Consider the following 16,227-nt stretch of genomic DNA (forward strand, 5'->3'; position numbering starts at 1 on the left):
TGGAAATGAGATACCGCCGAGAGAAATATCTGAGGTGGAAAGGACACGGTCCCAGATACGTTCCTCTGTATTTCTCCCCTGGCTCCTTTTCTTTATTTGGTATTGTTAACAACCCTGGCCAAGCATCCTTTCGGAGCCAGACGCTGCCCACACTGGCCTTTTCACTGAAATTTCTCCAGGAAGGTGTGAGCAACACTGCTTTATGAACAAGGATAATAATGGCAACGACAAAAACAATAGCAATGATAATATTTTTAACATTTACTGACCACTGGCTATTTGCCAGGCCCCGCTCTGAGTGCTTTATATGTATTAACTTATTTAAAGCTCATAACAAGCTTTTATAGATAAGGAAACTGAGGCACAGAGAGGTTCCGTAACCTTGCCCACAGTCCTGCAGCTGGTCAGCAGCAAGTTGTAGGGCCTGTCGAGCAAGTGTTAAGGGGGCCACCCCAGGCTCAGAGCGGTGATCCAGCAGGTGGCGCCGTGCAACTCAAGGAAGGAGGCCATGACCTCCTAGCGCCTGCGCACTCCCCTCCCCGGCAGCGCCCCATCCCTGGGCAGGCTAGAAAGGGAAGGCTCAAGGGCAGGGAGAAGGTGAAGGTACTGTGTGTGCAGAGGGTGCCAGAGGGGACACTCCCCAGGGTCCCTCCCTAGACACATACACTGTGTCATGCGCCGGTCATCACTGCTCTGGATGCGGTGGCCATTGTGGAACCAGCTGATGGTGGGGTAGGGCAGGCCGGTCACCTGGCACTCCAGCATGGCCTCCTTGGCCAGTCCCACCTCCAGGTCCTGCAGTGGCCGCAGGAAGTCGGGCATAGACAGCCGCTCCAGCTCGCCCTGCTCTGGCTCCTCGGGGATAGAGGGCATCTTCTCCAGCTTTGAGCTGTAAGAACAACATAGCTGCCCAGATGCCCAGAGCAGCCCTTCCCACCACCGGCCGAGGCCACACAGAGGCAGCCCTGGGAGCCCCGGGCGCGCCTCGGTACCTGGGGCCGGTGGCAGCCGTCCGAGGCTCCTCCACGTAGAGCTGGGCCGAGCACTGGGCCTGGCCGTGGGCGTTGGTAGCGCTGACTGCGTACAGCCCCTCGTCCTCACTGCCCACATGAGCGATGTGCAGAGAGTGCAGACCTCCTTCCTGCCGCAGCCGCAAGTTCTCGCTCTCCTCCACCTGGTGGCCTGGGGGAGGGAGGGGCGGGCATGCAGAGCAGGCTCAGTGGGGGCCCCCCAGCCGGCCCTCTGGCCCTCAGGAGGCGCCCAACATCTGCAGGGTGGAGGGCCATACCAAAATGAGTCCAGGTAACGGCAGGGGGCGGAGTGCCGCTGATCTTGCAGTCGAAGCGGGCCGCCCGGCCCTCCAGCACCTCCACGTCCTCCAGCAGCCGAGTGAACAGGGGCGCCAATGAGGGCCGCACCGTCAGCCGGGCACTGCAGGTCAGCTCATCTAGTGGCCGGGGGGAGGTCAGCACTGGGGCAGCGAAGGCCACGGAGTCCCAGGAACCCCAACCCACAGGTCCTGCCCTCATATGCCAGGCAGGAGAGGGGAGCTGGGCCAGGAGCTGGAGCCTGGGCAGAGCCCAGCAAGGTCCCCAGATGCCAGAATGAGGTAGTAGGCAAGACCCAAAGACCTGGCCTTCTCAGGAGGGTGGAGGTTGGCGACGGTGGGCGGCAGGCTGCCACGGTGGTTGGGGAAGCAGCAGGAGCCCCTCGTCACTGCCCCTGCCCACTCAGGACGAAGCTCCGCTCAGCTCCAGGAGAGGGGCCTGGAAGCCAAACCCCGATCCTCCCCCACACCTTGCACCTCCCCTCGGAACTGTCCTCTGGGCCTGGGCTGTGCCTCCACTCCTCCCACCCACCCCAGACCCCGTGAAGCTAGCCCACAAGGAATCTTCTGGGGGAAAGAACAGCCCCTTATGCCAACCGGATCCTTTCCTGCTTACAAAGACTTCCAGTGTCACCTAAGGGGCTCATTACCACAAGCTGGTGAGGCGTCATCTCTGCTCTTCCAATGAGGACAGAGACCAGGTCAGAGATGTCATTAATAATAATAATGGGTGACATTTATCAGGTGCCACCCTTTGCCAGTCTTGTGCTGTACTTTGTTCTTTACACATGTTATCTCATTAATCTGACCAATTCCCCTACAAGATAGCGAGTCTCGTGATCTCGTTTTACAGATAGTCTAAAGCTCAGAGAGATGTAGTAACTTGTCTGAAGTCACGTGGCAGTGCGTGGCAGGGCCAGAATTGGAACCCAAGTCCGGGTGGGTTCTGCTACACCTCAGCAGACTGGTTCTCTATGGGAACAGCAGCTGACACTGACACAGAAGGCCCTCCGTGCCAGGCGCTACTCCGCGTGTTGAGGCAGGTGTACCGCATTATCTTACTTTGCGCCCAGCTCCTACACTTCCGGTCCCCTCCCCCCAGCTCTGGGGTGCCCATGGCAGCCCTCGGGTCTGGGCGGGCAGTTACCTTTGGCCGTGCTGAGCTTGCAGGTGTAGACACCACTGTCGTCCTCGTGCACAGACGTGAGCAGCAGCTTGCATTTCCGGCCATCGAAATGCATCTTGCATTTGAGCAGTGCGGGCTGCAGCAGGCGGCCTCGGCAGAGCCAGTCTACCTCCACGTCAGCAGGACCTGCCACCAGGCACTCAAACAGCGCCATCTCCCCGGCCCCCACGTCCACGTCCTGCAGGGGGGCCAGCACGGCCAAGGACCGGCTTTCAGGATGTGCTGGGGGGAAAGCGGCCACAGGGGGGCACGCGAGGAATAGAGACACACGGGGTGAGGGAGACACACACACACACACACACACACACACACGCACACACAAAGAGACAGACAGATACAGAGAGAGAGATGCATTTTGTTCCTTTGGAGACAGGGAAAGCCCGCCCACCCGGCCAGGACAGCAAGGAACTCCAGGGCCTGCCTTCAGGATGGCAAGCTGGGCCAGGGAAGGTGGACTCAGGGGAAGCGGGAAGGAATCAAGGGCAGGGAAACTGAGAGGGCCACGTAGGGGCAGAGACGGCGGCGGAAAAAAAAAAAAAAACACAGCACACCAGCTGGGTACAAACTGGACTTTATTTGAGCTAAGAAACAACTTTTTCCAAATACCTCCACACCCATTACAGCAGGCCCTCACTCTTTGGCCAAGCCTGGCTAACACCCTCATTTCCAGACAGAGCGTCCCAGGCCCTGACAGTGAAAAGGGGAGCCCCAAATGAGCCCTAAACCTGCCCAGAGCAGGACTTGGTCAGGCCTCCTCATCAGCATAGGGCCTGAGGCCTCTGGCTTTTAGTCTCTTGTGAAATAGAAAGTGTTGTGCCATTTGAAACCCACTTCTGGAATGGTCAGTGCACTGCCCCCCACTTCATGAGCCTCTTGTCAACAGCCTCCTGCCCTCCTAGGCCCCTCCATCCTGCAGAGGCTATGCCCTAGCCTGTCCCGCTCTGCCTCACCCCACACCAGCTCAGAGGCATCCTTCCCTGACTGTCACAGACACACAGACAGACAAACAGAGAGACAGACAGGGCCTGTAGCAGCGGTAGCACATGCGCTCGCTGGGTGCTCCCCTGCAGGGAGAAGTTGGGGGGGGTGTCTTGATACCCCTCATGGCTGCCCCTTCCTGGCACTCAGTCCATGTGGGGGCTGCCCAGCCATATGTCCACTTGGGGAAGAAGGGTCCCTAGGGGCCCATGGGCTATCCCAGGATGCTGCATAAGGTGGAGAGGGGAGGGAATGGGAAGCTGGGACAGGGTCCAGGCCGGCGGGCCGGCAGGGTCTGTGGGCAGGAGGCAGTGAAACACAGCGAGGTCCGAGAGGTGCCTGAGACAGGGGCGCGGCTCGGAGGGTAGCGGGGGGAGCGCAGTCGGCCCCCTGAGCTCACTCGCCTGTGTACAGACAAAAACCTCAGTCAGCAAGCGGCAGGTTAGTGCAGCACACGCACACACGCACGCACACCACGCAGACCTGGCTAGGGCCCCTCTACGTGGAGACCTGCCTCTAAAACTGCCAGGGCACACTGCCACTTTCAGTTCCCTCCAAGATCAGCCTTGGGATGGGGGGACTGGCAGCCAGCCAGAGGCCGGGCAGAGACCGCAGAGGTCTCTGGGGTTCCTGGGTGGGCAGAAGCTGTGGGCAACTAGGGAAAAGGCATCAGGGGTACCCAAAGCCCAGGGGATGTCAGGAGGAATCCCAAAGAGAGAGAAGCACTGAGACATGGGTTAAGACAGAGAAGCAAGGCAGAGCCAGACCCTGGAGGGGAAGGAACAGGCCAGGGAATGGGAGCAGGGAGAGCTGAAGAATTCAGAGACCAAGGAGTGGCAGCTCCAAGAACAAGAGGCATAGGGCAGGTAACTGAGATAGGGAGGGCCCCGCGAAGGTGACCGTGACTGTTAGGGTCTAAGCTCTAGCAGGGGCTGGTGGTATCCAGAAGCTCGCCTCTACCAGGAAGGGAGGGATGATGGCTGAGTGCAGAACTAAGGAAGGGTTCCCAGTCAAGAGCTGCCCACAGAGAAAGGTGAGTAGAAGGCAAGGTTGACAGCCAGCCCTCGGGAGGAACACCACCAGCCCCCCAAGGGCAGCCTGGCTAAGGCCTGCCTGCTATCCCCATTGCCTGAAAGGCCCCCTGCCCTCATGCCCCAACTCCGGGGGCCCAGGCCTCTCCACATTCCATGGCCCTGCTCACCCTCACAGCCCTGGGGTCCCTGGCAATGCTTCAAGCCCAAGTCACCCCAAGGGCCCCTCGGAACGGGTCCAGCTATCAGACTCTCCCCACTGCAACCTCCAGCCACAATAGCTTCTGCACAGCAATGGGATGGGTAGGAGGGCAAAGGGGCAGGGAGGGGGTTTGTGAGGGAGAGGCCTGGAAAGGGCAAGGTGACCAAAGCTTGGAAGAGCGTGTGGAGAGGACAGCTGGTGGCAGGAAGTAGGGTCTCTCTCTGGCTAATATCAGGGAGCAGGTGCGACTAAGCATAGGGAAGGCAGTACTGCGTAGTAGACTAAGCACTGAACAACTTGCCAGGTGGCCTTGAGCAAGTCACTTCCCCTCTCTGGGCCTCAGTTTATTCAACTGCAATATAAGCAACAAATTACAGGATTTTATAAGGCCCTTTCTGTTCTGGCGTCCTCTAACAGGTTGTGTGAAAGTTGGCATCTGAGCAGGGAAGAGGCTGGGGATGGGGGGGCCAGGGCCGGCGGGCAGGGTGGGTTTTATGGAGAGCGTGAGGCACTCACCTCTGACCTCCAGGCGGGCCTCACACTGCCGGGCTCCATACTCATTAACCGCTTTGCAAGTGTAGAAGCCAGCGTCGGCCCGCTCAGCCGCCAGGATCCGCAGCCGGCACAGCCCGCCCTCTGCCTCCTCCGCGAAGCGCCGCTGGTCTGGGCGCACCGGCTGCCGGTTTCTCAGCCTGTCAGAAGGACAGGAACTCAGTCTAGGGGCCCAGGTCCTGACTTGCCTGCACCAGGAAGTGGGGCCGCAGAGCCAAGCAGGCTCCTCCACCCCCCGCCCCGTCTTTGGTCCACTTGTCAGATCTGTCTCACTGACCATGAGCACCCTTGGGTTAACAGGGCCAAGTTTTCACCCTGACTCTGAGATCCTCCCCCACCCCCAGGAACTTCCAGAACTCCTCTGCCCACCTGAATCTTAACCTTCCTTGGAACCTAACTACACTCTTCAGTTCTTGGTAGCTCTGAACTGTCTTCGTGTCTTATTTTTTTTTATTATTTATAGCCAACGGATAGCTTTCTCACTTCCCAAAAGGGCTAAGAAATAACTTATGATGTTAAAAAATCACAGGGGACCAGACAATCAATTACAGATGAAAACTAGAATCCAAATAATAAGAATCTAAGCGACCTGAGTAATCAAAGTTCTATGCACCCAGGAGGAAGCAGTGCAGCTGAGGCCCACATTTAACCCCTGGGCTCTGCCAGCTCAGATACAAATTGTTATGCCCAGGCCTAGCACAGGTCTGGGAGCAGAGCAGGCCTTGAAAATCACCCCGCTGTCACCTGATGGGGGTGGGCATGGGCAGCCTTCTCCAAGAGATGACTCCTGTCCATTCATCCCCAACTGGACAGACAGGAGACCTTTCGTTACCCAAACCCTACCCCAGAAGAAGCCCTGAATGAGCCTGAACAAAGGCATGTTAAGGGAGTGGCACCACTGGACCCGGGATAGACCCCTGGGCAGATCACAGGGAAGTCCACAAAGGGTCCACTCCCCTCAACCCAAAGCCAGGCCTCCCAGGGCCAAGGCTGGAATGGGGGAAGCTGGCCCGTGGTGGCCGGTGGCTGCTACTCACCAGGAAACCACCGGCTTGGGCTCCCCCTGGACACGGATGCTCATGGTGACATCTTGGCCTTCTCTTACTGACTGGTCCATAAGTGAGACCTGAAGGGGGGACCCCAAAGTGTCAGGGGAGACATTCAGGACCCAGATGTGGCCTGGGGCCAGAGGATTCTGGGACAGAAACCTCTTCCACACTAGGCTGACAGAGGCTGGCTCCAGGTAAGAAGGGTTAATGGGGCCAAGCTCTAGGCCTTGCTAAAACCTGGTGTGGCCCCAAGAACAAAGGCACACATGAAGGAATGAGGTTCCCCGGGGGCTGGCCTCAGCGGTCTGACCTTGAAAGTGGGGGGTGCCTTGGAGCCAGTGTCAGAGGAACGGCGGTTCTGGCTGGGACTGAGCTTCATAGTGGGGGTTCGGGGCCAAGTCTCCCCAGGCTCTGGAAACTCCTCTGGGGGACTCAGGTATTCCTCATCAGAGGTGATGGGGCTGCTGAAAGGTGATGTGGACCCTCCTGGAAAAGAGACAGAAGAGAGACAGTGGCACAGAAAGAGACACCAGCGGGGGAAGAAGGGCCAGAGAGAATGACAGAGCTGGCTAGATCAGCCCCAGATCAAGGGCCTGATAAGGTCTGGAATGTCCCGCAAAGCCCAGGACATAGGCCAGCCCTGCCCTGATTTCACTTCATGGGGTTCCTACTTGCTTGCTGCATGACCTTGCTCAGGTGTTTCCTGTCCCTGAGCCCATGAATCCTGCTCTGCCACAGGCTCTCCTAACACTGACGCTGCTGACCCTCCCGGGGGGGAGAACCATAGGCAATGGCCTGGGACAAGGCATTCAGGCACCAGAGGGGCTGCCGTCTGGGCCCGAAAGGAGGCTTAGAATTCCACTGGAGCAGGGAACCCACATTCCTGGCATGGAACTGCAGGTTCCTAATGCAGATGGTCCCCAGAGTGGTACAGCCAGGGACCCGTTTCTTGGGTGAGCTGGGCCTGGTGCAGAGGAACACACACCTCAGACAAGCCCCATCGGGACAGTGCCAGGGCCAATGAGGCGGCACTGTCCAGCCTGCCCTTCCCCCTCTCCCTTCTCAGCTTCCTGCCCCAAATACCCCAGGGGCACCTGTTGGCCCCAGCCCTAGAGCATGGACCCCAAAACTCTCAGGGGATGGAAAAGCAGTTTGAGTGATCCACAGAGAAGGGCAGCTGAGACTGGGAGAGGAGGGGGGCACGAGTGTCTGCTTTGGGGGAGGGGTGTCCCCAGGGCCCTGACGCCCTCTCCTGCAACTGGCCAGGGGCCCAGCCTCACTGAGCTGGCTCCTATCCGACTACCAAATACAGACATGAATCCACCACAGCCCCCTGGCCCCTCCTCCTGGTTCCCCCACCCCAAGCCCCTGTGGCCCAGCCCCCCCACAGGGCCGCACCCCAACTCACCCGAGACTCTGCACATAGACCCCAGGCTGTGCCTGTCCTGAAGGCTCTGCCCTGGCACCAGGCCCTCCTGCTGCCTGCCCACTGCCCACCCCACCCAGCTCCCCAGGGAGCAAGATCCCAGCCTGCCCAGCCCCACTCACTCGGAGGCTCTACACCCTAGGGCCTGGGGGAGGGGAAGGAGCCCGAGGAGGGGAAGGAGGAGGTGGGGGCTGGCAGGGCAGGGACAGGCTCGGTGGCAGGCAGGCAGCTGGCTGGGAAGGTGGTGCCTGCTAAGACCACAAGCAGTGCGGGCCCTGGAGTAGAGGGGGAGGAGAGGGGAGGGGCAGAGCGCAGCCAGGCTGGATTTAGCCACCCTGCTCATTCCCAAGCAGCAGGACCTGCCTTTTCTCTCTTTACAGTTTCTAGACCCTGACAAGAGCAAAGCCCCCTCGGTGGTACCTTGACTCAAAGTGCGGGGGCCTCAGTCCCCAGGGAAAGATGGGGGTGCTATCTTCACTGCAGCACCTAAGATGCTTGCCCTGACCCGTTCACTTTGACATACCCACCAGATGAGGGGCCGATGGCAAATGGCCCCTTTGATGCCCCTTGTTCCCCACGTGGGAATGTGCTGACAAGCTTCAAATCCTGGAGCCAGGCCATACCCTGTTTTTTCTGGTGCTGAGAATCAGGGAACTGTCAGGACCTTCAGCCTCTTCCCAGAAAAACCTTCCTCAATCTGAGGGGGCCCAGAATACCACCTCTGCCTCCCCACTATTGCCATGGCAGGTTTGGCCCTGTACCACCCAGGGGCACCGGGCCTGCACTCACCCCTCCTCCTTCAGGCTCTATCAGGGGCACCTGTTGGCAACTGTCCCTCACCCTGTCAGCTCTACCAGGACCAACAGTCACGAGGCAGGGGCTGCTTCCCCGTAATGCCCCACAACTAGCATCCTTCTGTACCAGGGCTGGGGAAAGGGCTTGGAGATCAGCAGCAGAACAGGGGAGCTGTTGAGGAGAAGTCACATGTCCTTTTCCTTCCTCCTATCACCACCCCCCCCCCCCCAACCCAGGGCCACATTCCCAAGCCATGACCTGTGTTTCCCAGCACTGCCAGTGAAGAAGGAGGAGGGGACTGGCAGAGGAGGGGGGCCCACCATTCAGGTTGGCTGCCTTGAGGTGGGGGTGGGGAGGCAAGTCGGAATGGCATTTGGAGAACATCTGCCCGGGCCCTGGCCACCAGCTGATGCTGAGACCACAGGCATGGGCCCTGAAAGCGGGAGCCCCCTCCTCTCTGTGGTGCCTGGTGACCTCCAAGGTCACCTCGAGATTGGATGGCGCTGCAGGCACTCAGGGGCCCAGGAAGGGAGAGCAGAGACTTAAAGCAGATTGGCAAGGTTTGCAGGGAGCCTCAGAGACCCCTGGTGGTGGCTTAGGGGAACTGCACCCTGAGGGCATCCAGCGACCAGGTGAATCAAGGTCCTGAGGCTGCCCGGAGACACTGAGCAAGGATCTGTCTCCAGTTCCCAGAACCTCTGGGGTTCCACACCAGGCTCTGGTGCCACCCCACTTCTTACTGATCCCACCACCCAGACCATCTTTGTAGCCAGTCCTGCTCCACCCACAAGCCTGGCTCTCACGGTGGGAAACATTCTTATACCAGCCAGGAAGTGGGTATAACCTAATATGCACATATTGGTTAGGTGCTGCCACATGAGTGCTGCCCCTACACACCCCACCACCCCAAAACATGCCGACTCTGTGCACACGTGTGGCCTTTCAACACTGCTCCCAGGTCAGACTCACTTGATGAAAATACCACTGTGAGGGAGCCTCCCCAGACCCGTGCATCCAGCTCAATACTGGTCCCAACATCCCTTGAGATGTTCTAAGGATAAATATAGTCACAGTCACCTACATGAAAGGCCTTCTACACCAGGGCTTTTCAGCCACCCACATCAGGACCACCTGGGAGCCTGTTTAATCTATAAATTCCTGGGTCTTACTCTGAAGAATTAGATGTCCTAAAATGGGGGTCAGGAAAATACATTTTTAAAAAAGCACGCCAGGTGATTCTTATGCACATGAAAGTTTAGGGACCCCTGTGATCTTCATGGAAGAACAACCCTGAGAGGTGAGCTCACCTTACTTGGCCACTTATCAGGGCAGGGATCTGAATAGCCCAAGTGCTTCCCACAGGACCACCTGGCCTCCCACCTTGAGCAAGGTTCCTGACTCTACAGCAGTGGTTCTCAAAGTTCACAGTGCATCAGGATGGAGCTTAAACCACAGATAGCTGAGCCCCACCCCCAGAGTTTCTTTTCTTTTTTTTTTTAAGTTTATTTATTTGGAGAGAGAGAGCATGCATGGCATGTGCATGTGCATGCCAGCCAGGGAAAGCAGAGAGAGAGAGAGAAAATCCCAAGCAGGCTCTTTGCTGTCAGCACAGAGCTCGATGCGGGGCTCAAACTCACACACTGTGAGATCGTGACCTGAGCTGAAATCAAGAGTCTGACGCTTAACTGACTGAGCCACCCAGGTGCCCCACCCCCAGAGTTTCTGAGGGGGGGGGTATGTTAATGTGCATCTCTACCATATTCCCAGGGTGATGCGGATGCTGCTGGTCTGGGGACCACACTGTAAAGACCGCTGCCCCATGGTTTCTTCTGCCATCCCAACCTCCATGCTTAGGCAGATCTTCGTTAGTACCCTTTGCAGATGCATGTCCCGCCCAGCCTCTGCGCGTCACCCAGGCTGTTCCAGGGACTGAGACAGTCACATGGATTTTGATTCCCCCCACACTGCTACCTCACATGCAATCCCTGCGGTCCACATAGCCCCAGACTAGCCAGGAGGGCCTCCAGGTGTGGCTACGATATCTGAGAAGTGGACAAAGCATGGTCATGATTTTAGGAGCCTTCTGCCTGATAAGGGTGACAACTGAGACACATACACAACTAGTCTAGTGAGCACGAATAAGGTGGCAAGAAAAGGGCAGATCAGAGCCACGGGAGTGCAGAGAGCAGATTACTCTGGACTCAGGGAAGACAGGGTAACTGAGGGAAGGGGTATTATTGGAATTATGAATTTGGTTGAGGGGTGCTGGGGTGGCTCAGTCAGTTAAGCATCCGACTTCGGCTCAGATCACGATCTCACGGTTCACGAGTTCTAGCCCTGCATTGGACTCTGCTGTCGGCACAGAGCCTGTTTCGGATCCTCTGTCCTTCTCTCTCTGCCCCTTCCTCAGTCGCTTTCTCAAAAATAAATAAACATTAAAAAAATTTTTTTGGTTGAAGAAGGAAAAGGGGGAAAGTCTTTCCTGAGGAGGAAACTGTGTGAGCAAATATTCGGAGAAAAAAAGGACATGCAGACCACTGCAGCTCAACTTGCTTACAAAACTGGGTAAAAGTGAAAGGAGTGAGACCTGACCACGTTAGAGTAGGTGCCTCTCTCAGCCTCTCAGCGGCCTCCAGCCACCTTGGGGTCATCCTCGGGGCCAGATGGCGGAGGCCAGCTTCCGGGGAGTGGCCTTCACTCTCAAGGCAAAGGGCAGCTCCCTCGAGGTTTCCGAGGGAGGACATGACATGTGGGACTTAACAAACACTCAAACATGGCCCGGCCATTATTCGTAGTCCGTTCTCCACGGGCACTGTCTCAGTGGGCTCCTCCAGAGGTGATGCCTTTAAATGTCTGCTGTGGTCAGGCCACCATGGAAGACAGAGAGGCTGAGGGAAAAGGAGGATACAGGCCAGCCTGTGGCTGGGAAGGCACAGGTGCTGTCATGGGTACTGCCCCTTCCAAAGCAGAAGAGCAGCACTGAGGTTTCTGTTTTGGTTTCCAAGGGACAAGGAGCAGAGAGAACTGGGGCGCCTGGGTGGCTCAGTTGGCTAAGCATCTGACTTCGGCTCACGTCATGATCTTGTAGTTTGTGAGTTCGAGCTCCGTGTCAGGCTCTGTGCTGACAGCCCTGAGCCTGGAGCCTGCTTCGGATTCTGTGTCTCCCTTTCTCTCTACCCCTTCCCCGCTCATGCTCTTCTCTCTCTCAAAAATAAATAAATGTTAAAATTTTTTTTTTAAAAAAAAAAAGGGGGCAGAGAGAATTTCACACGGTCGGCCTGACCTCACCATAGAAACAGTTAATTCCCTACATGTGACTATTTGGGGTTGCTCTGTGTTAGACAGAGGGTTGGCACTCATGTTAGACTAAGTCCCCATTCTTCTCATGCGCTGAGTGTGACAGCCCCCACTCTGAGGAAGCAGCCTTGGGCAGATACCCATCACGGCCAACCTGCTCCTGGTAGACAGGAGTGGGGAGGAAGGGCTGAGTCTGGCCAAGGGACCACACTGCTTTTTTAGATGCTATCCAACCCCCCTTCAAAGATGGACAATGGGGTCACACGGCATTCCAAGATCCCCTCCTTCGGCAGCCTCTGCCTTCACAGGGGAGACGCCGTAACTCTGCAGCAGCCCTGGCCAGGAGAAGGGGCAGGAGCAGACACTCTTGCCTTTCCTTTTGTCCTCATGACCCGCTATAGCCAAACTCTATTCTGTTGCGACAGTGTCAATCATATGGTAGGACCAGAATGAGCCCTGAAAAGCCATATCCTCTGGCCCAAATGTCCTTGTCTACATTCTCACCCCACAGAGCCTCATAAATCTTACCAAGTAAATAGCCCAGTAGATATAAGGACCCTCACCTTACAGATGAGGAAGCTGTGGGCAGACAAGGAAACATGAAGAGGCCAAGGCCTCAGCTGGAAAATGCTAGAACCTTGGGCTCAAATACACAAGACCTGTGCTTGAGGGAGGACGGAAGGAAGCAGAATGGAGCCCCCATGTCCCCTTTTGTCCTGACTAGCACCCAAAGGGCCTCCTGTCAGAGCCTGAGGTGCTGGACCACAGCCACAGCAGAGATGGGGAGTCAAGAGAGGAAGGAGAGAACCCCCCCATCTGACCCACCCACAGAGGGCATCAGCAGTCTCTGACCACCCCCCCCCCAACCCGGTGTGAGCTCACGAGCACAATTCTACCTTCACCTTGAACCTGTTCAGAGTAGCAGGGAAGGTGATGGTAAGGAGTGTAGGCTTGGGAGATCCAGGGACAGGGCTTCAAAGCATGACCAGCCCCCAACTGACCATCTGCTCCTAGAGCTGAGCACCCCAACAGGGAGGGCACTAGCCACCTGAGACTCCTTATACGTATATTAATTTAAATGAAAAGAAAAATCACTTCCTTGGTCACACTAGACACATTTCAAGGGCTCAACAGCCACATGTGGCTAGTGGCCACCATACTGGACGGTGCACATATAAAACATTTCCATCACCACAGAAAGTTCTATTGATCAGCATTTCTCCAGAGCAATTTGCTCAAGTTTTCCAAGTCTCAGCTTCCTCATGTGTAATGTGGGCATAATAATAGAACCTACCTCCCGGGACAAGAGTAAATGTGATAAGCCAATCAACACAGGCCCTGGTACATATGAAGCACTGACTAGAAGCTAACTCCTTGTTCTTTTCATTTGCTATCCACCTAAGCTTATTTCCATCACCCCAGATCACCTGTTGCTTACAACATTCCTAGGTAGATTGCAGGTACTCAGTAAAGGCTGCTGGCCTAGCGTTGGCTCTACGTCACTTCGTTCTCCTTGTTTCTGTCTTCCTATCTGTCAAATGGGAACATCGCCACCTATCATGTACCTCTCCAAGGGGTATATACGGTGCAATGTAGCTCAAGTAAGAGAGGAGATGTGAAAGGACACTCTCCAAACACACAAAAAACTGTTCAGAGAGATGTAGAACTTGGCACCCAGCTGGTACTCAATAGATGCTTGTGTGACAGATGCAGGCAGCTGAGAATGCTTCACTTCAGGTAAGCATACTTCTCACACTCCCCAACCACCCGCTGCAATACACACACGCCCTCCGGGAGAACGACTGTGGTCTCAGCAGTACCCAGTGGGCTGGGGCAGGCTGGAAGGGACATGGGGCCGGGGTGGGGCTGCCGGAGTGGAAGAGAACCAGACCCTGCCCCTCAAACCACAGCACTCGAGCAACTACATTGCCCAGTTACCCATTCCCTAATTCCCATGGTTCCCAACCGGGAACTGAGATCTGTGGGCTCTCCAAAACAGGCCCTTTTGGGTGGGCATGCCAAGAGGGCACTGCACAGTCAGCCCTGGTTGCCAGGGTCCTGGGGTGGGTGGTTAAGGAACGAGAAAGGGAGATGGTTCCAGGAGGCCGCTTCCTACCAGACACTACGCACCCCCTCCCTGGGCGGGCTCCCACCGCCCTGCAGGCAGCCACACTGCCACGCTGCCTGACACTCTTCCTTAGCCCCGCCCCCTCACTGCACACAGTCCAGGCCCGGGACCCCGCCCTGGCCAAACGTCGTGCCACCCCATCGTTCCAGCCACTCTGTTGCTCTCCAGGTCCACTGGCCCTTGTCCAACCACTCTGGACCAAACAGTGCCTTGTAGGGGAAGAAAGTCTGCTTCTGCCAAGGGAGTCCTGGGGCCGAGTCAGCATGACTTACGGGGGCTGCTCTCCGGGGACAAAGACACTGACTAGTGGCTGACTAATGAGATGAAGCTTTTCTGACTCCCCATGGCGGGAGGTGGGCAGACAGATGCCACCATAGGCTGAGGACCCAAACACTGGGAAATATAGAGGGGCTGGGGCTGCGGGCCTGGCAAGAGCAGGGAAGGAGGCCCCAGGGCACAGATAGTCTGGAGAATGGTCAGAAAAGGAAAAGGCAGCTTTCTGGAGGCTCGTGGAGACCTGAGCTCCTGTGCACAACGGCACCCCTTAATAACGCTAACAGTTAATGTTTGTCTACAGCTTTACAGTTCATAAAGCTCATTCACACATTTACTTTTGTTCGTGAAGATGGTATAATTATCTCTGGTTTACAAATGAGGAAACCAAAGCACAGGGAGGTTCAGTGCAACAAACACAGAGCTCCCAGTCAAGTGCTGACAGCTGCCTTGCCCCAAGCCTCTTTCCCAACCTTAAAAGGCTCCCAAATGGCCACAAGCCAGTAGCGGGGCACCCCCCACCCCCTTACCAGATCCCAGCCCAAGCCAGGTATTGACCAGAGTCCTGGAGCCAGCCCCAGGCCCCCTGAGGAGAGTTGGGAGCTGAGTCAGAAGCCAGATCCCAGAGGTGATGGAAGGCCGGAAACGTGCCAGGGAGGGCCGGGCATGATTCAGCGTGGTGGGAGGGGTGAGGAGAGAGATTAAACACGGGCTCCTGGGAGGGGTGTGTATGCTAAGGCAGACGAAGACCTGCTGGTCTGCAAAGCCAGACAGGTGCAAACAAAAGGATCTAATGCAGGACTGGGGTTCAGGGCAGATCCCACCAAAATCACCGTTATGGTGAAAAGTGCGGGAGCCCCGGGACCACAGCAAGACAGGCTCTGTAATCCTGTCTCCTGTCGAGCTGAGTGAAAGAAAGGGACAGAACAGCGTGTGCTGTTCCCCCTCCAGGCATGCCCAGCCCCTCCCGCTGCCGCTGTAAATCTGCCTCTCAATCCAGCATCCCATAACACTGACTGACTGCTCTGCTCCGTGTTCTAGGACCTGGGTTCCTCTGCCCTGCAGTGTCCTCCAACCTAGGTCCTCTGATCAAGCTTGGTGACCCAATGGTAACATCCTTGAGGATGGAGTCTGTGTCTTTCCTTTCTACCCAGCCTCACCTACCCCTCCCCCACTGCCCAGGATCAGCACACTGTTGGGCCCATCAACCTGAATGAGTAGAACTAACCACACACACTGATGCCAGGCTGGCCCTGCCCCGAACCTGAAAGAAACCGGGCTTACACCCAAAGGAAGTAGTCCAACACCAAGTGAGAAAACAAAGCAGCCAGAGCCACAGCCATCTCCAGAGCAGTGCTCTCAGCTGCCCCCTCTTTAGGGCTTTGGGTTCAACAGGAGCGAGGGAGTGGGGAAGGGTCTCTTTTTACTTCAGACCTCAGAAGGCTCCTGATGGCTTTTAAGCCCTCTGACCTGGGACGTTCTTCTTCTCTGAGACTCAAGGATAAGTTGCTTTCCCCACAGGACCATTTTCAGGGAAATGTCACCGGAGGATGGCTTTTAGAGGATACGTAAACACAAATTTCAGTGACTTCATGAATTGGCCGGCCTGGTGTGTGCCTTTGGGAACGCGGCCCCCGCTCTGAGGCTGGGCCACTTAGAATGCTTCCACCAGAGCAGGTGACATCTAAGAACAGACTGTGCACGCTGGTCGAGAACCTGAGCTCTGGGCTGGGAGTGGGAAGGGTCACGGCTCATCCCGCCCGGGGCCCCACAGGCTCCCTACCAGGTCTCACGGCCAGCGCGGCAGCACAGCGGGCCTGACCCAGCTCGTTGGTGGCGGTGGCTGTGTAACTCCCGGCATCGGCCGCCCGGGCCTCCCGGAGCAGCAAGGTATGCCGCTCTCCTTCAGCCCGGATGAGAAGGCGGCCATCGCTGCGCAACGCAGACCCATCCTTCTGCCAGGACACTGTGAGGAAGGAGCGG

At 56.8% G+C, this 16,227-nt stretch overlaps 1 protein-coding gene across 1 annotated transcript in view; it reads right to left on the reverse strand.

Moving 5' to 3' along the window:
• The window catches only part of SPEG (striated muscle enriched protein kinase), a 51,750-nt gene that overhangs the window by 18,837 nt on the left and 16,686 nt on the right, over positions 1-16,227 (reverse strand). The window contains exons 7-15 of the mRNA XM_049615237.1: positions 16,028-16,210; positions 6,636-6,811; positions 6,314-6,402; positions 5,241-5,416; positions 2,475-2,735; positions 1,289-1,447; positions 993-1,182; positions 608-889; positions 391-424 (exon numbers count right to left, since the gene is read on the reverse strand). Coding sequence (XP_049471194.1) covers positions 391-424; positions 608-889; positions 993-1,182; positions 1,289-1,447; positions 2,475-2,735; positions 5,241-5,416; positions 6,314-6,402; positions 6,636-6,811; positions 16,028-16,210 — 1,550 coding nt within the window. The remainder of the gene's footprint in view (positions 1-390; positions 425-607; positions 890-992; positions 1,183-1,288; positions 1,448-2,474; positions 2,736-5,240; positions 5,417-6,313; positions 6,403-6,635; positions 6,812-16,027; positions 16,211-16,227) is intronic.

This window comes from Panthera uncia (genome assembly GCF_023721935.1).
Source record: "Panthera uncia isolate 11264 chromosome C1 unlocalized genomic scaffold, Puncia_PCG_1.0 HiC_scaffold_3, whole genome shotgun sequence".
NCBI classification, from domain to species: domain Eukaryota; kingdom Metazoa; phylum Chordata; class Mammalia; order Carnivora; family Felidae; genus Panthera; species Panthera uncia.